The sequence below is a fragment of the Medicago truncatula genome, chromosome 2 (genome assembly GCF_003473485.1).
Source record: "Medicago truncatula cultivar Jemalong A17 chromosome 2, MtrunA17r5.0-ANR, whole genome shotgun sequence".
Lineage (NCBI taxonomy): Eukaryota > Viridiplantae > Streptophyta > Magnoliopsida > Fabales > Fabaceae > Medicago > Medicago truncatula.
In genome coordinates this window covers 49,141,821-49,166,082 of record NC_053043.1, presented here as the reverse complement: position 1 = coordinate 49,166,082, position 24,262 = coordinate 49,141,821, and the positions used below count along the sequence as shown (strand labels likewise).

Sequence of the window (24,262 nt, the reverse complement as noted above, 5' to 3'; positions counted from 1 at the left end):
GTATTGGTAATGACTTGATTTAGAAACTCGTCTATGTAATAGCGCAATTTGCAACCACTATTTTTATGTTGGTTTAAATGAAACTAGAATCTAATTCTTTAAACAGTCTCTAGTTCAAGTATCCAAATGAAAAAAAAAAAAATGCAATTGAAAGAATAGTTTCAATTGATGCATCAGTAATATATATGGTTAAAAAAGTGTTACATTTGTCTCAATATAATTGTCACATTAAAATAACAATGCAACATTCATTACATTTTTTCCCCACCAACATACCATTAATTGTTGAATTTTACTTCATTATTTTAGTGTACAGTGGAGGCAACGACTTCAAACTAGGACCTCCTGCATACCATCCAAATCCTAGTGGCTTAAATTTTACTTCATTTAACTACTAGACTAACTACAATTTAAGAACTTGGAAGTTTCATCAACTATATGCATGATTAAATGGTTAAAATTTATTCTTCCTACTCTCACATCTAAATGCCCCCCATTAGTAGGTACATTTCCTACACTTTGTAATAAATTATAGGGTATCTACTCAGACCGCTTTTTTCTCCCCACCCTACGAGTTTCCCGCACTCCCTATGCAGTTCGGATTATAGAATCCAAACGACATAAATACCCTGTAAAAACCTCCAAAACACGTTGAAACATTTCAGATTTTAAAATCCGAATAAGGCGTGCAAGAAACTCATAGGGTGGGAAAAGTAATGTCATCTACTCAAATGTTAGCCCAACTAAAGGAAAAAGAAAAAGGGAAAAAAAAAAAAAAAAAAAAAAAAGAGGGAGGGGGTGACAATCTAAAATTTGGAAATCAGGAGAACCATGACCAATCACAATTAAACCATCGGCATAAAAATACTAAACCACCCTGCTGATAAACTCTTTCATCAACCAAGCTGAAAGCATATGGTAAGGCACCAAGGAGGACAACCCAAACGAACAAAACATGACTATCCTGGTTTCTGAGTTCTGCGTAGTCTGCATGTACCAACAAAACCTCAATATATCTTATTGATGTATCCCTCCTTAAAAGCTTTTTATTTTCATGTTCAAAACATTCCACCATACCTTTTAAAGCTTTCATTTCCAATCTCACGGCTAAAATATTAAAACACAACAAAGGCAGGCTAATATGTGTTATCTTGATCCATCACAGGGAAAAATACATCTCTGTGCCCTACTTGCCCTCAGCCCATAATACATTTCACCCGGTTTTGCAGTTTCAACTAATGAAGAACATCTCGGTTTTCCGCAAAATCTCGCAGCGTTATGGTCAAAAGTTGTGTGGGGGATGTATCCTTACTTTTCAGTCCCAAACATGATTTCCAGCTCTTCATCTGCAACCATAATAATAGATACAAAGTTAGGTAGAAATAAATGGTAAATCACTTGAATATGCAGAGCGTAAAACATATCTATGCATGTAGCATCATAAAGACAAGTGAAATAACATATTTTTCAATGCTAAATTACGTAGTGATATCAGTATCAAAACAAAATAAAATGACTATTATATGACATCTGAACAAATCTTCTTTAAAAGATGAACGCTAGATAAGTAGGGTACCAGACATCTAGCATTCACCACCCCATGAAGTGCACTAATAACCTCAAAAGATTCACAAGATTAATTGCTTATACACTTGCTAAAATAATGAACACTGCCATTTCCAATTTCCAATCTAGCTGGAAAGCAGGTTACTAGTGTAGATACCCAAAGACTTCCACATAATAGGCAAACTGGTGGTTCATCTATTCCACTATAATCCCATAACCAAGTTTACTCCAAGAGTCCACTGATTCGAATTCTTAAAATGATTGTCCAAGTCGACAAATAACTAATAACAAGATCATAACCTAAATAAACTAGCCCCTAAGCCCCCAAATTTTCATGCCCTTCAAAAAGGTAGTTTCCACAACTCCAAATTCTTCAATAAGTGAATCCCAAGACTGGATTTCAAATTCTTCAATAAGTGAATCCCAACACTGGATAATATGATGCAAACACAACTTTAGTTACAAATGCATCAAAGTTAACTGAGTGATCCTGTACTCCGGAACCAATTAGCAATATGGGATGATTTGATTCGCGAGCAGTTTTGTTGTGTGCACAAATCAAGACTTAATTTTCCTTTCCTCGTATTAGAAGCCCAGTAACAACCGAGACCTATAATAATAAGAACAAATATGGAAGTTATTCCACCATACAACTTCAGCCAGCTCCAAGTATCAGTCGAATCATTTTAGCTCCAGAAGATCTTAATTCTTGAGATTCTTAATAGGATACAATATTATACTATTACTACTCAAGTTGAATTAAGATTTTATAAACCTGACCATTATGCTGAAAATTCTGTTTCACTAGTAACTAAATCTAAAGATGACTAATTCTAACCTGGTATCTTATTTCGGTAAAGATGGCTAATTCTAACTGGGTATCCTATTCCAGGTGTGCAATAATTAGTTTCGTATTAATATAGATAACTAATTCTAACCTAGTGTCCTATTCAGGTGTGCAACAATTAATTTAACAACTTACGAAATCTTATGATGGTAATCAGCAAGGTAAATAGCAAGTTCTACATGGTTATATTCATAAAAGAGAAGTAGAATACTTACCTATAAGATTCAGATCAGCAACTGGTCTTCAAATATTCCACGGGCCCAGGCACCGGCCTTCTAACATAGAAGAGCAAAGTACTTCTAAAGTCATATTACCCCATCTACCATCACCATACTTGTGGTTTCCCCATCCATAAATACAATAGATTGTCGTATTATTGCAATTGGATAAATATGACTCCCTAAACATTGCTACAACTTACAATGCAATGTGTCAACAATAACGCCAGTTCAAAACAAATGCATCCCACTAACAACAGCCACCCTCCAGCAAACAGCAGTAGTTACCACTCACCACCAAAAACTTCGCAGAGAAAATATGGACAATCTTGAGTCATAAAGGACCTTGATCAATGATATTTCATCACCTCAACCACTATAAAAAATGAGAAACTTTATGGACGTAATGGTGTTATGAAACCAATACCACCAGAGTTCAGACAGCTTTTTCTTTATTTCTGTTTGAAGCTTAAAAAGGGTACAAAACTCACAACACCCCCACCCCCTTAAATACTATTGTTATACATATTGGTAGGATAACTCTTAACATCTAATCTTATCTTTAGATTGGGCAATTTCCGGTCCATTTCAAATAAATAGTTTGCAAAAGCAATAGAAGACCTATATCCCTACCACCGACTTCAATCTCAGTAAAGCAAATACCAATTGCAACATCCGAAGTCTAACCAAACAATTTTAAGCTTTTAATAGCAAATACTATCTATAGCATCCGGAGTCTAACCAAACAATTTTAAGCTTTTAATAGCAAGACAACACAGTGGAGGACAGTAAATCTAAAGTCATATCACTCTATCCACGTGCAACATACTTGTGGTTTTCCCTAATCAACATAATAGAATGCCAACTTAACTGAATTGGAAAATAAAGTCCCTGCATTGATACAACTTACAATGCAAATGTCATGCCCCTTCAATCAAAGGTAATACACTCACACCAGCCACCGTCCATGCCAGCAAACATCAGTTGTTAGTTGTTACAATTTACCACCAAAAACTTTGCACAGAAATACGGAGCAAATAAGGCTTGAATATTCCCAATCTTAAACATCTTTTGCAGGTACATACGTTGACTCCAAAAGTGAGTATGGAAACTTCCATAACAGCAAGCACTTCCATAAAATCCACTCATCATTGAGAGCTTGCAACTTCATGCCCATGAAATAAACATTGGCATTCTATATTTCCATACACACCAGATAACCATTTGTAACATAAGTCACTCACATATTTATATTCCTAATAATGTGTGCAAGCAGCTTCCTTCACCAGTTGCAAGACCACACATCGCCAATTGAAACAGAAAATCAGACATCACCAGCATTCCTGGGAGATTGTTATCCAATCGTACACATAGTTGCAAACTTCAATCTATCATTCTATCCTAAAAGAAACATACTCTAAAACAAGAAAGTTTAACACCATAAATTAAGCTTTAAAGTTTAAATTCCTTCACCGGTGGTGACTTCTCCTCTCCGACAGTTACAAATATCCACTACATGAGAGATATGAGATAAGACTAGTTCCAAAATCACACTCTCAATATTTGACGTAAAACACATTGGGCAACACCACTCGTTTAACGACAACACCAATAATGAAAAATCTGTGTTGAGTCTTCTAGTATTGCTAAACACATCATATCCTCAAGGCTGGAATGCTGAGTTACAACCCGTGACCAACAGAAACCATATTTTACCCCAAAACAAATAATAACTAAACAAAAGCACAACAATAATTATATAAAACATGAAATATTATCAATGGAAGATAGATAAATTGAAGAATTCCAACACATTAAGTTTTAAACTTAAAGATACTGCAGCAACGTTTTCTACAGGTAAAAACAGTAAAGCACGAATAAAACCTACATATGCCACTTTAAAATTAACAGTATATTAAGAATCGCAAATAGTAAATAAAAGACCATTAAAATGGCATGCATACACAGGACATCAATCCGCTACTCCGCTAACACAGCCAAAGGGATGGCAGGCCTTTCTTCATCACCAACATCAATCACTTGGATTCAACGACGGTTTGAGCGAGGCTTCTCATGTGCTTTCCTAGAAGCAGTACCCACCCCATAAAGAGGACCTTTCTCTGCAGCAGCCTAAACAGAAGCACAAGCAAAGTAAATGAAACCTTGGAAAATTGAATGAGTTCTAAAATTATTGTGTTAAGGAAGACACTTACCATGTGAACACCATATCCATCTGCATATGGAGGTGGGAAACCCCCCTCTGGACTACCAAAATTTGTTCCATAAGGCAAACCTTCATGAATGAAGCAAACGTTAAAAAAGGGGTAAAAGAACAAGAATAATATCTCAGTAATTATATGATTAATAATTTCAGTGTTCAGTCAATGAAGCACAGATACTCCAAACATCATGATGTGTCTATATTATATGTGTATCCAATTAACATTAATAATAGGATGCTGCAGTATCTGCATTTTTGGCATATCCCTACATATACACCTTGTGGGATACCACCACCCTCAACACTGCCAGTCAAAAAAATCGAAAGATATGAATACAAGCCCTGTTATCATTAATGAACTCCCTCGGAGAATACTAAAATTCTGCCGTTCTCAAAATCATCACATAGACAAGTTAGAGATGGCGTGGGAGTTAAGGAGATTAAGAATATAGGAAAAAAATTATATTGTTTTAAATTCAGTTACAAATTGCCTTAAATTCTACAAAACTGCCACTTTTGTGTATAATGTCATTACGGTTACTGACACCCCCAACCATCTTTCAGACAATTATGAAGGGCCTTTAAAATAATAGAAGAAATGTCATTTTTACCGTTTTTCATGTCTTTTATTAAATGACTCACCTATTATTCATGTCATTTCATTAGATCAGACTATTACAATTTTTTTGAAAGTCACAGATTGTATTGCTATGCTAGTAAATACATATGGAGTTATCGACAGAAGGATGATAAATTCTGCAAAGGACAATATAAAAAACATGTCATACCAGCTCCCCAATGTCTTCCATCCATGCTAGCAAGCTCAGCACGAAGTTTCTCAACTTCTCGGGCCATGGAAACCATGTTTTTCTCCATTGACTGCCTCTGTTCCATGAACTCCATGTTTGCCTTCTTTTCATAATCCACCATTGTTCTATAACACGAAAATGCAACATTATCAGTTCAAGAAAACAAATGCGGAAATACCAACCAAAAGCATGCTTAAAGATAGAAAACGAAAACCCTGTTAGCAATCAATCCACAAACCTAGCACGCATCAGTTCTTGGTGCAAACCATCAATCTCAGATCTCATCGAGGGAATTTGTTGATTATCAGACTGTAACCTAGCAACATCTTTCGTTAGTGTCTGAACCTTCCCGGAAAGTTCTTGTTTGATACTACTAAGTTTTTGAACTTCAGCTCGCAGTTGTATAACTTCATTCTTCAACGGCTCAGTCGACCTAAGATCAGACTCTAACTTCATATTTTTATCAACAAGCTCCCTCGAATGCATCTCATGTTCAGCACGAATATCACCAATCGCTAAATTCATGCGATGAAGCTCCTCCTTCGCAGCTGCAAGGTCTCGCTGCAACGTCATCCGATCATCAATCAACCTCCTGTTATCCGCCACCAGCCTCCTCATTTCAGCATGCTGCACTTCAAGCTCTTCCTCTAACAATGCCGGATGAGGTGGAATATGCTGCCGTGGCATTGGTGGTGGCCCACGAGCATAAGGACCTTCCGATGGATACCCTCTTCGGGAACTCATTGGCGGCTCTCTATGAACACGGTGTCTTGATCCCATTTCAATTTACCTAAAAGGGTAAACACGAACAACATCACAACAATTACAATTAACATATGAAGCACATACACGACACGAAGACTGATACGCCAATAATAATTTGAAAAGTTAACATAATTACACGTGTCAGTGTTGTGTTGGATCCTGACATGGACACACCTTCCATTAGAAGTGTTTGTGCTAAATAGAATTAACAGACAGCATATTCATATTGTAAAAAGCTAGCATATTGACAATGAAACATGTTAAATTATATATAATCAAAAAATATCAAATTCATGGGTTTTTGTAAGCTAACAATACATGGTTATGAAACAAAACATGTGAAATCCCAAAAAATAATAATAATAATAATAAACATGTGAAACGAAAAATTGTAAAAGAAACAAAAAGCATTGATATTATAGAGAAAAACCTAATTAGGAATTGATGTGTTGAAGAGAATGAATAAAAAGAATAAAAAAAAACGAACTTTTATGAGAATTTTGAGGAAGAAGAGGGTCGCGTACGATGGAACGAGAAACTGAGTCAATCAATATACACGAGAACGAGAATAAAAACTTTTGGTAAAATTGTGAATTTTTGAGTTATACGGCGTCGTTTGATTCATAAGTTCTTTTACCCTTTTGGTTAAGGGATGACAGTGGGTTAGTTGGGGGATTATTTATAGACTGACTGAATACACTTCTTAAAAAACAAATCTAGTTTAATTCATGATAATTTTTTCAGCGGCTTGGATAAAAAGTAATAAGCCGAAATACTATCAAATTAATCATTGACATTTTTAAATTGAATTAGTTTCTTTGTTATAATAAAGTCCAACACTTTGTACCAAAAAAATAAATAAATAAATAAGTCCAACACTAATTTTTGTTAAAAAAAAAATCCGACACTAATCTGTCGATTGAATAAAAACGTTGGACTAATTTTTACTTTGAGCAATACTTTTTTTTTTTAAGACTAAATTGAGTTGGGAGAAAATTAGGAGGGTTCCGATTACCCCCTCGTTATTATTTAAGTGTCGTTTTGAAATATTAACACCGCTTTAGGAAGTGTATTTTTGCACATTTATTTTCTATTATACTCTTATTTCAATCCATCGATATATTCCTATTTTTTGCACACGTTTTCTCTTCCAATAAATTTAATAGGTTGTCCTCTGAGCTTAGCTCGGTTGGTATAGACAATGCATAATGTATGCAAGGTCCGGGGTTCAAACCCCCGACCACCACAAAAAAAAATAAAAATTAATAGGTTATCTTTCTCTCGTAAGTAACAAATAATTGTTGTTAGTCACTATCTTTTTCTTCAACAAATTCATATTCTTTGCACATTTTATCTTAAATAATTGACAATTTTAAGATAACAAGAAACAAATTTTGTTTTAAAAAAAATTAAACTTTTTTGAAAAAAATAAACTTTAGTTTTCTAAATATATAACATTAATTAATTTTATTAAAAAAAAAGAGTAATTGACAAAATATATTTTTAAAGTACTAAAATGACAGTTAAATAAGCAAAATCAGCACTCAAACGACACTTAAAAAAGGAACGGAAAGAGTATATTTTTACTCTTATTTATAAATTTATAAAAGTTGTTATCAGACCTGTAATTTGAACAAATACCCAGATTCATATTTGTATGGGTAGCAACTTTAACATGTTTACTTATTGCCCTAATCATACTTGTAATCGTTAGTCTTAGTTTGACTATAATCAATAAATAAAAGTATATGAGTATTAGTAATATACTTTCTAATATTTGTAATCATTAGTCTTACTTTGACTATAATCAATAAATAAAAGTATATGAGTACTAGTAATATACTTTTTAACACACATTTTATTTTAATGATTTTGGTTACGCTAAAGTGTATAATATCAATTGTTAATTAACAAATTAAAGATCGACAATGTAGTCATGCCATAACAAATCATGAATTTATTAAAAAAACAAATGATTTTTTCACTTTACATCTTATTCACTTTACTTTCTAACACATTTTTCTAAGACATTCTATTTAATTGGTTAAAATTCAGGCGTGTCACATTTAATCATGTGGGTCACATTAAATTTTGTGAAACTATGTTAAAAAAGTGTACTCCCTCCATCCCAAAATGTAAGCAAAAATGAGTAAACAAAAGTTGATGTATCTGATATAAATTTTGAACCGAATACATTAAATTTTGTTGATCGATTTTTACTTACATTTTGGAAGTATGTTATAGAGTGTGTTGTTAGTACTATTAAAAATTGCTAATTATTACTCTAACAACATGACACTTGTTAAAAATCCCAACAATTTTTTTTATCTCCAGAACGATGCTTTCAACATTTTGAAACTCTTCCTTTAAAAAACATTTGGAAACTCTACAAATTTACTTTTTTTTTACATGCTTTTTATCATTTTAGACAAGATGGTTATAGTATCAAATGAAATGCATCTAGGCCATTGAGAGATCCCCTTCATTTTTCAGAAGAGATGGAGGACTTCATTTATAGACACAAATGTGAAATTTAGTGAGATCCGCTTTCAAAAATATTTTAAAAAATTAGTTTCAGTAATTTCCCACTTGTGTTTACCTTCCAAGTTCGCATGCAAAACAAATTACTGTGGTATGGACTGTCGAGTATAAACAAAACAACTGTTTGATTGTAGATACAAGGGTTGTCGAAGTTCTATGGACATTTCCACCAAATAAAGGGGTAAAAAGGAGTCTAACATATCAGAAATCCAAACTCCTACCACTTTCTTACAAATAATAATTTGGGCGTAGGACAGTACAATGTGTCAGGCTACATCAATGACATAATTGTAGGAGTTCCATCAGTTAGCTCCACGGGCGACCACTGCCAAAACTCTTGCCTCGGTCTCGGAAGCCTCCTGATTGATCATCAAAAAAATAAAAAGAACAATTCATTCATAAAGTAAAAGTGGATAGCAAATAAGAAACAAATTCTACAAATGATGCATGTTGTGTAAATTGAACAAGCCTCCCACCCCAGCCTTCTCAAACTGAGCATATGCCAGGCATGCCTTCCGGTTACAAACTATCCTCTCACCAATTATTCTGACAAACTGCCTCTAGAGTCTGCCCCTTGGTAAGTGGCACTAAACTATAATTTTACTAAAAAAGCCAGACCAAGATGCCAAAGACTGCCTTTGGGTTTGGATTCATGTCATTCAAGCAGAATTATCGCATATCATAAACCTTCAACCAAAAAAAAATTAGGACAGGCGAACAGACCAAATATATATACTCCCTCCATTCCTTTTCTTTTGATGTTTTAAAACTTCAACTATATTCCAAAACTTTTGATGTTTTAGTGAATTTATTATTGTTTTCTCAATTTTACCCTTGTTGGAAAACACCATAAACTATTAAAGTAGTTGTGACCTTTGGTTTATCACATGTGAATTTAATGATAAATAAGGACATTTTAGTAAAAATCACACAAATATTTATATATTTTAATTACTCCTTAAAACTTGTGCCAATAGCTAAAACATCAAAAGAAAAGGAATGGAGGGAGTACTAGCCAAAGTTGATTAACAAACCTGAAGGTGGAGGAGGTGCACCACGCCCCATTGCTGCCAATTCAGAACTCACTCTCTGTCCAGCTTCCTCAAGTATGCTAATAAGTTCCTTTGCAAATCTGGCATTAGCTGCTGTAAAGAATGTGTACGCAGTTCCTTTTGCACCAGCTCTCCCAGTCCTTCCAATCCGGTGAACATAATCCTCTAGTGATCCCGGGAAGTCATAATTTATCACGTACTTCACATCCTTCACATCTGATAGCAACAATCAAATAAAAGGAAAACAAAATCAATATACACAAGCACATATATTGGTGTAAGTTAAAAAGTGACACTTCATGAGTAGTGCGACCAACCAAAAAGACACTTTAAAGCAAAAAAAAAAAAAAACTTATGCACTTGGATTCTTTTTGGATGCACAGATTACATTGATAGGCCCAAAGGACCGAATTCGATGCTTTTGAGCTATGGCAATTAACAAATAGAACTGAAGTCGTCAGTCACAATAACAACCATTAGCCATTTAAGTCACCACATATAATTGAAACCGACTAATACATACATGAGATTGACCAGCAATAGAAGGAAATTCTAACTTAAGAAGGCAAACTTTATTCATCAGAAAAAATTGTCAATATGAGCTAGTGTGTCTGTGTAACTAGGAAAATTCACAATGGCAAGATCGCCCAACATTGCCTGGTCCACACAATAAATATGTCCCCCTTATGAAAGAGTAAATGAACATAAAATGTGACAATTAAAAATGGTTCTAGAACTACTTCAATTTCCAACACTGAATAAAAAAATCATTTAAACAATTAAGCAGAGTTTTGTACCTAAACCACGAGCTGCAACATCTGTTGCAGTCATTATAGGACTCTTTCCAGATTTAAACTCTGAAAGCACCCAATCTCTTTCTGCTTGACTTTTGTCTCCATGAATTGAAAGTGCAGGCCAACCATCCATGCGGAGCTGCCTAGTAATCTGATCACATCCCTTTTTAGTGTCCATGAATATCAATATTCGGCTTCCATCCATGATGTCCTCCAACAACTTCACCAATCTGAGATAAAATGACTCTATTAGGCGGTTCTATGTGACAAGTTATTCAAGTTAGGGATTGAAAATAATGTAGATCATATCCTACTTATCATATTTTTGCTTCTCAGGAACAATGTCAACATATTGCTTTATAGCATGGTTAGCTTTTAAATCTTCGGAACCTATAATCACCTGCACAATTGTTACAGATATTGTCAATTCAGTCTTCAATATAACCACACAATTCTGACAAATACAATGCCATACATAAACAAACATACACCCAAGATTGTCAGATTCGAGAAGCTATGCAAACTCACGAAGTGTCTATAGACTCACGAGTCTACCTGATAAAAATATTTTAAAACATAACATCGCATCCAAGAATAACATATTACCATCATATTAATAGATATAGATATTCTACATCCCAACTACATAAAAAAGAATGAAAAAAATACAAGTTATAACCATACATGTAAAACCAACTCGTAAGCCATAAGTTAATAAAGTGTGCAGGAAAGGATGGGCTTCGTAGAGCCAGAGGCAAATGATTTCATCCATGGAAGAATAGTGTTGAGACCCTAAGAAGTTGGGAGATTAACATTGCACCTTAAGAGAAAACAGTTTCTCTGAAACATTTCATAGGCTTATTTCAGTGTATCCGTGGAGTCGCAGAATTTGCATCAAACTCGTGACTCTGTCTGAGTTTTGATCAAATCCACGTGAATCAGCACAAGTTTACTAGGGAACGTGTTTTAAAGTGAATCGCCTTGATTTTTCGTACCTAAATATGTAGACCCGTACAAGTTTACGACTTAACAACTCTTGACAGCTGTGATTTATTAAGGAAGAATAATATTATAAATTCCAGAAAACATCATTTCAACAGAAAAATGATATTAGAAAGGACAACATAACAAGTCCCAACAAGAATATATCTTACTTTGTATGGATTATAAAGGAACTGCCTTGCCAATTGTTCGACCTCCTTTGGCCAAGTAGCACTCCAGTACAAAGTTTGTCGGTCTGGCCGAATCTACATAAATAACAACGATAAATAACAATAATCAGATAACCTGTTAGGACTTAAGACTAAAGGGGAGTTTGTTAAGTTTGGAGCTAAGGAGTTAGTAAGGGAGGTTATTAGTTAATGGATGTAGTTAGGATTTATCTTGTATAAATAGGGAGGTTATGGAGTTAGAGAGGGTATCATTAAGTATTGTAAACTTTAGTGAATAGAGTGGTGACTCTATTATAAAAGGGGGCACCCTTTGGAGGAGAGTTTTCTCTCTTATCTTTCCTATCTTCTTAATACAAGTGTCCTTTCTATTCCACTCCATTCATGGGTTCCTAACATAACCAGAACAATAAAGAAGTGTTAATCTGAAGCCATACAATATGCCTTTGCTAATTCAACTCAGATTCATTGTCATGAACTTATGTGATGAGCTTATCTAAACCAAAAGGCTCTTCTATTCAGAAAGAGGTACAGAGTAATGCCTCGTGATTCAATACAATTTGTGCTTTTGTCTGAACACTGCCAGTTGCTATCAACTTGGTGCATATGATTTTGACCTCAATCCTGAACTTTAAGAAAATCAGATTGTTTCAGCTTTATAGGATTTAATATAATTTCTTTCAAGTGCTTCCTTTCCATGGTTTTCAATATCAGCCAATGGTTGTTTTCAAAGAGTGAGTTTTGTCTAAAATCTTATAGGAATAGGATTAATTAGCATCCTATCTTGTGTTTGACGTCGTTCAATCTTTTTCAGTATATCGCGGTTTTACTTCTTCAGAGGATAGATTATCTTTCCCCCAAGTCATGACCTTTCTACCGAATAAAATTATTCTAGTGTCCACCCAAAATAATAATAAATACAGGTAACTTCAAAGAATGCAAGCCGTACCTGAGAGACAATTTTCCGTATCTGGGGATCAAACCCCATGTCCAACATTCTGTCAGCTTCATCCAATACCAGGTATGTGACCCTTCGCAAATTAGTATGATTTGACTCGAGCATATCAATTAACCTTCCCGGAGTCGCAATTATAATTTCAACGCCTAACCCCAAAAATTAACAGAAGCATCATCAAAAACAAAATCATAGCAAAACAAAAGCAGCTCCATGAAGTTAAAAAAAAAACAAGAAGAAGAAGAAGAAGACAAGTTCTTGATTACAGGCCATGGCTTTATAATACTTACTTCACCACATACCTTTCTGAAGATCGCGCACTTGAGGCCCCTTAGGAACCCCACCGTAAATGCATGTGCTCTTAATCCTTGACGACGCACCAAATTTAGTAGCTTCTTGTTGTATTTGGACGGCAAGTTCACGTGTCGGGGCCAAAACTAAGACAATAGGTCCATCCCCAGGATCTGAAAAACATTGTAAATGAATTATCAAAGAGCAAAACAATTAAACAAAGGAGGCATAGACAAACAAAGGCACCTCTAATACTGTTTACATCTCAGTCGTGGTGCTTCCTTATTTGCTTACCTAGAATTGGCTGGGCATTAACATGCACTATGGCAGGCAACAAGTAAGCAAGTGTCTTTCCTGATCCTGTCTCTGCAATTCCTATTAGATCACGTCCCTTCAAAGCCATTGGCCAGCCTTGAGATTGAATTGGTGTCGGTTCAACAAAGCCAGCTTTTTTAACTTCTTCTAACACATAGTCTGGATTAAATTAAATCAAAGATGTAAAATCATTAGAGTATTCCCATGATAATAATCTCAAAAGTCCATAAATTACAAAGTAAAAACTATTTTCTCTCCTTTCCAACTCCCTTCAGTTTAACCCCTCACAATCCAAAACTGTTCCAAATCACACGATCAAAGAGATGAAGATTCATCTCGTAGGAAAAATAAGATTGAGAGCTTGTTAGAGAGAAAAACTCTCTAGGTTTCACATTGATTGATATAAGGTAGTAGAAGTGAAAACATCAGGCTCTATGGGCCTGTTTGGATTGGCTTATTTGAACTTATGTACTGTCATTAGCACTTGCGTAACTTTTTGGGAGAAACTTATGAAAACAACTTAATACATGTTCATGAGTTGTTTTCAACTTATCTCTCCAATATAGCTTATGGGTCTGTTTGTATTGGATTATTTGAGCTTATCTAGTTACATAAGTTTTGTGAGAGTATTTGGGAAAACTTATGAGAACATCTTATGACATTATTCATAAACTGTTTTAGCTTACTTTCATAAGTTTTCCAAGATAGCTAAAGAAGAAGCTTATACATAAGTGGTTATGCTATAAGCGGCAAATAAGTTGTTTATCCAAACAGGCCTGTGAAAATACTGTATAGAAATAGCTTATACATAATCGATTATCATGATAAGGTGTTATGTTATAAATCTTCGAATTAAGCTATTTATTATCCAAAAAGGGCCTATACAGAGCTTGTGAGGGAATAACAACCTAACTACTTAACTACCAACCAACTAACCAAGTAAATAGTGCTTGAATTATTCTGTAATAATTAGCTATTATAGAATCCTAATTCAGTTTGGTGGTTTCTCCTCCATCGTCTGATCTAAAGTTTATCATCTATCTAAAATCAAAATGACACTTAAATTGAAATTGAACAAGCATAAATACAATTGAGTACCTGGAAAAGCAGCATCGGAAAAGGATTTAACAGGTTTAGGAACATCTTTGCCTTCAACAGTAATTTCGCGGCGTAGACGGTACTCAGTAACTTCAGCTTCGGTCATAGCACGAACAGAAGGAGATTCGGAGTAGAAATTTTTCTCAAAATGAGGTAATCCATCCAAATTAATTTTCCTTGCGGGTGAAGCTGAGGCACCTTCATTTTTGATTGAAGGTGAAGGTGAAGGTGAAGGTGCAGCAAGACCTGAGTCACTGAGAAGAAAAAGAGTATTGAAATTAGGAAATAGAAAAGAGCATTGAATGAAACCCTAGAAAGTGGAAATTGGAGAGAGGTTAGAGTTACCTTCTACGGTCGCGGTAGGAAGTGGGGTCGGAGGAACGGCTATCGTAACGACTCATGATCTCTTTGAATGAACAACCGGACAGTAGTAGAAGTCAAGCTGCAAAACCAATTCAACCTGTTCTGTTCTATTCTATTATATGCTTCTTCTTTCTTCACTCTATAGTGTAGTATAGGTTATGCGACCGCGCTGATGTTTAGTATATTTCTCCACTCAACTTCTTCCCACAACCGCCGCATTCATCCACGGTCACAGCCACTTTTTTTTTTTTTGGTAGATAGACGAAATGGTAAAGCCATTATAAACTCACACACACAAGTAGAGGTACCGGGGTTCGAACCCCGATCATGACATCCGGCCTAACAATTTCGGTATTTTGCCAATTGAGCTAGGACTTCTGGATACAGCCACTTTAATCTATGGACGGACGGACTCGACTATGGTTTGGTTCATTTTTACATTTTATTTTAACATTTTTTTATATAATTTATTTAAATCTAAAAAATATATCACTTATAATAGTTACTGCTTTCTATCAAAAAAATATATATATTGTTAATGTTTAAGAAAAATGTGCTGTCATTATTGCTATATGATATGACAAAACTTGTGAATTATTTTCCAAAAAAAAAGGTAACTGAGTCACATGACAACTTTTTATCTTGTATTGTGTTTGATGATTGATGCACAGGACAAATGTATTGTGCGGTACTTTGTGTGATATGTTAATGTGCTTGTTAAAATAATGCAAAATTTACTTTAATACCCTTGTTACTTGCAATGTTTGATTTTTCACTATGCAAAACACATCAAAATTTTAAAACTTTTTTCTTTTGAAAGAAATTTTATATATATTATGTCATTTTTTTTTATATTATCAATACACAAAGAATAATTAAACAATTTAAATTTGATAAAAATTATATATATATATATATATACTCAACTACAGCGTATTATATAGTAAATTAGATTGATATTTTTATTCCTCAAAAATAAGATAATACTTGAGTGCATTTTTTTAGATAGAAGAAATGACAATAGTCATTAAAAACTAACTCACATAAGTAAAGAAATGAAGTTTGAGTCTCGACCACAACATTCTTCGTAACAATTTTGACATTTTAGTCAATGTGTTAGTACTAGTGAACATATTTTAATGCATTTAAATATTGAGAGATAATTGAATTAATATTGGTGTCATTCTTTTTCCACCTTACCAGCTCCACGCATCCTATGATATTTTAAATTAGATTTATTTGATTCAATGGTCCCTCAAATAATTTCAAGTTTTCATTTTAATCTCACAATTAATAAAACGTACCTTTTGGTCCCTCACTTTTTCCTCCGTTTGTCAAATAAATCTTCGCTGTTAAGTTTAACCTCTCAAATGTCTATGGTGGATCAACTTTAAGAGTGGTCCACCATAGATCCTATTAATTTAAACCGTTTGATTAATTTTTTAAAAGATGACCATTGGATTATGCATGTCTATTTTATCTTACGGTATGTCAACAACAACTAATTAATTTTCCCCTTTCATCTTCTTCTTTACTCTATTGTTCATCTTCTCCAACATACATTCATCAACAACATCATCATCTTCATCATTTACCTAGAAACATCAACCACCATGAACAACAACATCTAATGTGGCGATTAAAAATAAAAAAATGAATTTTTAAATTTCAAAAATCAATTATAGTATTAAAAAATAAAAAAATTATTTTAATTAAATTAAAAGAAAAGACACGAGAATGGGAGGAATTGGGTTTCTTCACCCGTTCTTCTTCCTGTAATCATTTGATTTGATTTTTAATCTTCAAATCACCTAATTCATTTTTCGTCATATGAAGCAAGCATTCAATTTCATGAAAAATGGTATCCAAGGAAAAGGTTTGGGTGAGAAACTCCAGAAGCAATTGTTCTTATAGATCTGTCATATGAAAATGTTCATAAATCTTCAGAAGCAAAATCCAGATATGCAAACCCAGGAAAGTGCTCCTAAACTCTAAATTCCAGAAGCACGGTTGGTATCGTAAATCGTTCATCTTCTTCATATGAAAAGTAAACCCAAAAAAGCAAAATCCCTAAATTTCTTCAACATAAATCTTTACAACATAAACCCACAAACTAACAGATCTATCAATCAATTCTAATCTACAACACAAACCCAAAAAGATAAAAGATCTATCAATCAAAGTTGCAGAATGGATAGTGGGTTTCTGGTTTTTTTAGAGGGAGAACGAAGCTGTTGGTTGCCGAAGAACAAAGAAGGATGGGATACTGGTGTTGTCGGCGAGAGAGAAACAACAAAGAGAAAAAGAATCGTGATCTGAATAATGAAGAAGAAAACAAGGTGTCGTCGGCGGCGACTTCACCGGTGCTACCACATCTCTCATCCTCCCTTCCTAAACATCATTTCACCTTTTTGTTGTTAATTTTTTTCCCATCCAATCCAACACAAGCTGGTGAACCAGGGAGATAAAGACATTGGCAATTATGAAAAATAAAATAGATCTTAATCCAATGGTCCTCTTTTAGAAGAAATGATCACAAGGTTTAAATTAAAATAATTAATAGGGTTTATGGTGGACCACTCTTAAGGTTGGTCTACCATAGACATTTGAGGTTAAACTTAACATCGAGGATTTATTTGGCAAACGGAGGAAAAAGTGAGGGACCAAAAGGTACGTTTTATTAATTGTGGGACCAAAATGAAAACTTGAAATTATTTAAGGGATCATTGGATCAAATAAGCCTTTAAATTATATAATCCATAAGGTGTAAAAACATTAAAAAAAAAGTTTATAGCCCTCCGTTTTTAGGATTTTATAATATGAAATAGGTGCACGAGAAGTTTGAAAGTTGAAAAGAAGAAAAAAAAAACTCCCTAAATATTGAATATCTAATACACGCTACACATACGAAGGTGTGGTCTAAAGTCCAAATCACCATTAGTTTTGGATTGTTCCTCTTTTATAGACATGGCAACAAGCTCCGCCCCCGACAAGATCCGGCCACCCCGATCCGAATTTAATAGGGAAAAGTCGATTTAATCGGGTGCGGGTGTGGGGGAAATTTTAGTTTTTAGTACGAGGGCGGAGGCGGGGGGATGCTTATACTAGCCCCGCACCCGCTTTTTGAAATTTACTTTATTAAATTTTATAATCTTATTCCCATAAGCACTAACCTATTTTAATATATTATTACTCTTTAGAAATATATTTATTGTAATTATTTTTCTCTTTCTAAAAAAGTTTATTAGATTTTTAATTATTAATATAATTATTGTTTTTCATTGCTATCAAAAAATATGCATTTTTTTAAATATTTAAAAAAAAAAATAGAGTTTTCGCAGGTGGGGACGGGGGCAGAAGATGCTTAAACCCGCTCCGATCCATCCCGTTGCTATGTATACTCTTTTAGACACCTCAAAATTGATCATCTTTTTGAAGAGAAAAAAAATCTGATTGAGAGTTACGATATGATCAAATTCTCTATACAAAAAATAGTCAATCAAGAGTATGGACCTGTCGGAAGCAAAATTGAGGTGTCTAAAAGCAACTATCCCAGTTTTGGGCTATCTTGACTTGAATAAGCCCAACAAAAAAGTGTCGGAAATCAACTAACAGTTATCTTCCTCGCCAAATATCCACTCTTCAACTCATTCATCATCATCATCATCATGCAAGGTTTATCTTCTTCATTATCATGGTCAATAACGTTCTCTTCATCCAAATTCAAACCAGTAGTAAAAGCTTCATGGGACACACAACAAAGACTCCCTTATAACCGCAACGCTCCTAGAAAACTCACCACTCAACCACCAAAACCACAATCTCCTTCTCCCACTTCTTCTTCACCAGCACCTTCCACCCGTAATGAAAATTACATTTCCGATCTTCTCAAACGCGCCACTCCTCTTCCCACGATAGGCAAAATCGAAGAAGTACAAGAACACGATGAAACCTATTTGGGATATGATAGATGGCTTCCAACTCCACCTAAAGTTGTTAAGCCTCGTTCTGTTTTTAATGCCGCTACCTTAGCTTATATTGGTGATTGCATTTACGAGGTAACCTTCTTTACAATTTTATTCTTAATTCCTATTTATTATTCTCTAATTATTTGTACTAAATGAAGGTTCTGTTGTGGATAATTGGGGATAACTGATAAGCTAACTGACATAGTTAATAGGAATAGTAGATAAGTTTGCTGATAGTGGATAAGCCGGAAGATTGAATTCCTAAGATTTAGTAAAATTTGTTATTGAACTAGCTGGTGAAGGTGAATATGAAATGACATAAAATAAAATAGAAGCAATACATTGAGACATTTTTGCTAGAGGCACAAAATCTCGATTGGTATTCGTCGTAATTTCTATGACGATTGTGAGTGTTTCTTCAAAGTTAAATCTTATTGTTACTCTGAGACTTCAGGCTCTCGAATAGAAAGCCCTTTGCATCCTATTTGTTATTTTCAATTGGCAACTGAGTCTGTTTCAAATACGAAGATCTTCGAGTTGGACCCAGTTGTTGTCGTGGATAGCATTAAAATTAATAAGGAAAACAAAGCTAAATGTGGGACTATGACTTTAAATTGTAGGAGTATTTTATTTATATATTTTCCAAACTTTGTGGTAGAGTTTTCTATGAGTGAAGTCCGTGTAGTTTCTCTCACCTTGGTTGGGGTGGAAACATACATGGCTAGCTTTCAAAGTTATGATGAAGATACCAATTGTATTACGATTTTGATTATTAATGATATTAAGGGAAAAATTGATAGGCTATAACCTCAAATACTCGAAAAACCACATAAACTAGTAAAATAAAAGCCAAAAGCTCGTGAGAAAAAATTGTTGTCAAATAGGTCTATCGTGGTTATATGTGCTTATAATTAATATATCCTCTATAAGCTCAAAAATTTGTTTTGTCAAATAGAGTTGAAGTCTAAGATTTGGCTAGTTGATACCGAAATTTGCATTCATTAAAAGTCTTACAGTTCTAATGATTTTGAGAAATTTTTAGATATCTTATTCTAATTTATTTGTGAAACATGCAGCTATATGCTCGTAGGCATTTTTTATTTCCACCGCTGAGTATTGAAGAATTCAATGATCGTGTGATGGCAGTTGTTCGTTGTGAGGCTCAAGTATGATTACTTTCTTCCCTACTTTGTTTTCAATTTATATTTACTTGTGGAAAGATGGGCATGACAGATTTCTATTGTGATTCATTGTGTATTAATCTTATCGTGTTTTCTTGTGTAATATTGATTTACAAGTTAGATAAGGTACTAGTTATTGTACAGTTGTACTGATTGTGCTGATGACAATTTTATAATTTATACCCATTTCAGACTCATCGCCCTAATTGGGATTTAAGAAGTTATTTTTCATCCCAAATCTACTTTGTATAACTTTATATACATGAGATTTGTTCAATAGTTTCTTTAAAAAAATTATTTTATTATGATTGGACTGATAATCTTTTTGTTACCGGAAGTAAATCATGGTTTATGTTACTTAATGACTTATGCTTTAAATAGGGGAAAAAAGACATCATTCAGGGTCGGAACAAGACAAATTCAATAAGCATATTTCATATTGAATTTTCATAATGAAATCTAAGTTTTTATTTGCGAAAGCTTTTTCATTATCTGAGTGACATACGCATACACTTTCTTTTCACTGCGAGTGTATTTCTGCCCAAATCACCATTTTCTGCTGCTTCTTATTTTTCTCCCTTCTGTATCTTAATTGATATTTTGGTCAAGGAGGCAAAACAATGTGAGTTTGACTTCAGCCGGCCAGTGATGTACTGTTGGATTTTATTTATTATTACTAATTAACAACAAAAACATGTTTCCAATCTAATTACAATGTGTATCATCCTTTTTTGTTTGTTTGTTGCAGGATGCATTGCTTCAGAAACTTCTGATCAGTAATTTCCTATCAGATCAAGAGAGGTTAGAATATGTTGCTTTCAGGGTCTCATTATCCCTCCTTCCCCAAAACACCCCTATTTTCCATATTAGATGAAGTTTCATCTTATAAAGATTCTGAAACAAACAAGTGAACTTAAATTTCATATGAAGATTTTTCCTTGTTGGGAGAAAATAAGAAAAGGAATGCTCCGCCTCTCTTAAACTGCTCCCTATAGAGTTTATCTCATGATCCTGAAAACAGGATTGGTGTTCTGAAATCTGTGTTGGGGTTTCGTTAAATGAACAACAATGAACTGCTTGCAAGATGACTTTTGTGTAGAAATGTCCGGAACTGGCAGTTTAAGGCCTATCCGTGCTTTTTATTTGAAACTATATTTGATGAGATTTTCATCTGTCTCATGGTTGGTACATGATAATGATTAGATGAAGCCAATAGGCAATGGAGTTTGGAACAAAAGCAAACATACTTCTGAATATGCCAAATTATGCCACAATTCTGCTATTCTATCTGTTAATTTTTATCATAGCTTATATAGCTTTTATTAATTTTATTTCAGGGATGTTCTTCGATGGGGAAAGAACATTATTTCAAGCAAAACTAAGACAAAAAGGCGTGCTGGTGCAGCTGTATATAACAGAGCATCTTCATTAGAAACATTAGTAAGTGCCTTCAAACTTCGGTTTCTCATCCGGTGATATAAATGTAAATCTTTTAGCGAGTTTTTTTTCTATATTTCTTTAATTTTAAAGTGGTGATGACAATTGCAACATTCTAATTTCATTAAGGTTTAATAGCAGTTTTTGCCCTTAACTTTCACAAAGTTGCGATTTTGGCCCCCTAAGAAAAAAAACTACAAAACCGCCCCCTAAGTTTTACAATTGTAGCAGTTTTGGCCCCACAAGGCCAATTTTTGGTTAAAAAAAATAACACTTGGCACCTCACTTAGGGTGCCACGTCAGCGTAGACCGAGTCAAAATTGGCCCTAGAGGCCAAAACTGCCACAGATGCAAAACTTAGGGGGGGTTTTGTAGTTTTTTTTCTTAGGGGGCCAAAATCGCAACTTTGGAGAAGTTAGGGGGCTAAAACTGCTATTAAGCCTTTCATTAAATATTACTGTTAAAATACAACTAATACAGTGCATGATATGTGTGCGTGTGAGTGTGTTCTATATACAACATATTAGTGAGTTTTTTTTTTTTTTGTATAATTATATGTTGCACAGTTAGCCATTAATGGCTGGCTGCCACATGATTATTTTGCAATTTCAGCTTGCTTGTGTGTTGCTCGATATCCATTTAATATGCTTTCCTTGATAGGAATAATCTGAAACAGTATTTCCTTTATAATCTGAAAATTGTTTTCTGCCTGTTCTCTAACGCCGATGTCTATTGAACTAGGTTGGCTATCTCTATTTGACAAATGTGAATCGCTTGGAAAAACTAATGTTAGAATTGGGATTCTCGGTAGACTCGTCAATGCCTTTGAATTTGGAGGAATTAATAGTAAGTTTTATACTATCCAGCCTAGCACCGCAGCTCTCTATTGATTTTATTGTTTCATTTTTGCTCTCCCGGTCGAACTTTGATCGAAACCTACTCTAATACGGCTGAAAAATAGGAATTAACCCAGAAATAACAGAAACTGAAATAAGAAAGACAACTGGAGTGTATCGGAAAGTTTTGTTATCTACATAGCAGACCTCTTGTGATATTAAATAGTGTTCTGGTACGGCAAGGAGCGAAAATTGATACAAGATTTTGTTGCAGCAATCGTGTATCAGCACATTTTAAATTATGAAAAGAATACTCAGTAGTCAGTTCTAGTAACAATTGTTGTGTAATCTTAATATTAACAAAAGTTCCTTTGATGGAGTGGGAATTACAACTGCTAATTAATGTTTCACTTTGTAATTATTGTCCTTTCTTTCAACTCCTAGACAGGTGAGCTGAACAGTGGATAAGGTAGATCTTTGGGTATTCTTCTCCTGGAGTAGGCAAAACAAGTAAACAACTAATTAAAGATTTTGTTCGATCCATGGTATTCTTCGGCAAAGACTATCTCAGTAAATTGGCTTCCTCTTTTACTTGCTGGTGGGATCAGAATCTTGAGATCAGTACCACATTCAAATGACATACTTTACCATGATAGAGGATCAGAAGCCTTTGAGTTCTTTTGCAACAATATATGTGTTGTGTACAACAGTTATAGGACCATCTTTGTAATTGTTAGTAATGATCTTCTTCGGAGAGGGGGTACAGTGAGAAGAAGACAGTTCAGTGAAGCTTTGGTTATTTGACAGATTTCTGGCTGGGTTTGCAACTCTGGTTTAATTTGGTCCCGCATTATAATTAGTTGTGGAATTAAGTTAGTTGAATGCTAAGGAACATAGTGACCGAAACTTCTGTCGTGTATGAACTTGTTCTGTATCTCAATTTTGGGACCATGATTGCATACGGTAAAATTTGATTTTAGTGTTTTGTGTTCTGTCGTGTATGATCTTGTTCTGTATCTCAATTTTGGGACCATGATTGCATACGGTAAAATTTGATTTTAGTGTTGTGTTCGAATCTCAATTTTGTTCTGTATCTGTTGTGTTTTTTTTTTTTATAATTTTTGGTCAAGTAGTCTAGTGGCTAGAGAAATTCACCTTAAAGGTGAATAAATGGGGTGTCTGGGGTTCGAACCTCAGCACCCGCACAAATTGTGCATTATCCCTTATCAAATGAGCTAAGCTCATGGGGATTGTATCTGTTGTGTTTCGTGTTAAGTTTAAAGGTCTATGTAATTCAAAAAATAAAATAGAGGCCTAAACTCCTTCCCTCCCTGGCCTTGTAGTAAGGTCGGCCATGGTCATATTCACCAATGTAGCTATATTATTTTTTGAGGCAGCCAATGTAGCTATATTATTTTTATACTTTATGCTGTAAATTATACTTTATGCTGTAAAATAAAAGAAGCAAAAAAAAAAATACACAACAAAAAATCATAATGATTCCGTCAAAAAAAAAAACAAAAAATCATAATGATTTATTTATTTGCTGCAATACTTATCCATTAAAGACCGCCAGTTAAAACTAAACAATCATCTTGAAATTAATGAATTTTTTATAAATCGATAATGTATGACTTTGTTTAATTCATAAATATTTATAGAGATCATTACAGGTTGTGATTCAGCACCAAAAACAATTGACTTCGTGATATTAAAAAAAAAATGTGCGTTTTATTTCTATGTCTCTTAATGGCTCTTAACCGCAGCCTTAATGATATATAACAGTCTAAAAAATTCAAATCTGCATTGGATTTCCTTATTTATACATAACACACC

The 24,262-nt window shown here is 34.2% G+C and overlaps 3 protein-coding genes across 7 annotated transcripts; 1 reads left to right on the top strand and 2 right to left on the bottom strand.

Moving 5' to 3' along the window:
• Positions 1 to 329: 329 nt before the first annotated feature.
• LOC11421490 (protein FLX-like 3) lies at positions 330 to 7,094 on the bottom strand. Of its 5 annotated transcripts, none has more exons than XR_003009538.2 (6): positions 6,914 to 7,070; positions 5,900 to 6,451; positions 5,641 to 5,786; positions 4,845 to 4,924; positions 4,576 to 4,761; positions 330 to 1,346 (listed from the first exon to the last, which is right to left on the bottom strand). XR_003009538.2 is itself a non-coding variant. In XM_024776832.2 (5 exons), the coding sequence occupies exons 2-5, from the start codon at positions 6,439 to 6,441 to the stop codon at positions 4,678 to 4,680; spliced, it is 852 nt and encodes a 283-aa protein (XP_024632600.1). In that variant the 5' UTR covers positions 6,442 to 6,451; positions 6,951 to 7,094; the 3' UTR covers positions 4,390 to 4,677. The 5 variants fall into 5 exon arrangements, 3 of the variants coding, with proteins under 3 accessions (XP_024632600.1, XP_039686824.1, XP_024632599.1); XR_003009537.2 differs by having other exon boundaries at positions 4,596 to 4,761; XM_024776832.2 differs by lacking the exon at positions 330 to 1,346 and having other exon boundaries at positions 4,390 to 4,761; positions 6,951 to 7,094.
• A 1,956-nt stretch (positions 7,095 to 9,050) lies between these two features.
• On the bottom strand, positions 9,051 to 15,243 carry LOC11429899 (DEAD-box ATP-dependent RNA helicase 20). Its single transcript, XM_003597571.4, has 10 exons — positions 14,987 to 15,243; positions 14,642 to 14,895; positions 13,523 to 13,702; positions 13,240 to 13,401; positions 12,932 to 13,086; positions 11,968 to 12,060; positions 11,128 to 11,213; positions 10,817 to 11,043; positions 10,002 to 10,235; positions 9,051 to 9,326 (listed from the first exon to the last, which is right to left on the bottom strand). The coding sequence occupies exons 1-10, from the start codon at positions 15,040 to 15,042 to the stop codon at positions 9,274 to 9,276; spliced, it is 1,500 nt and encodes a 499-aa protein (XP_003597619.1). The 5' UTR covers positions 15,043 to 15,243; the 3' UTR covers positions 9,051 to 9,273.
• A 3,392-nt stretch (positions 15,244 to 18,635) lies between these two features.
• Positions 18,636 to 23,507, top strand: LOC11421489 (mini-ribonuclease 3). Its single transcript, XM_013610037.3, has 6 exons — positions 18,636 to 19,062; positions 20,049 to 20,138; positions 20,902 to 20,954; positions 21,491 to 21,593; positions 22,332 to 22,436; positions 22,871 to 23,507. Exons 1-6 carry the CDS (start codon positions 18,673 to 18,675, stop codon positions 22,892 to 22,894), a joined length of 765 nt encoding a protein of 254 aa, XP_013465491.1. The 5' UTR covers positions 18,636 to 18,672; the 3' UTR covers positions 22,895 to 23,507.
• The last annotated feature ends 755 nt before the right edge of the window (positions 23,508 to 24,262 follow it).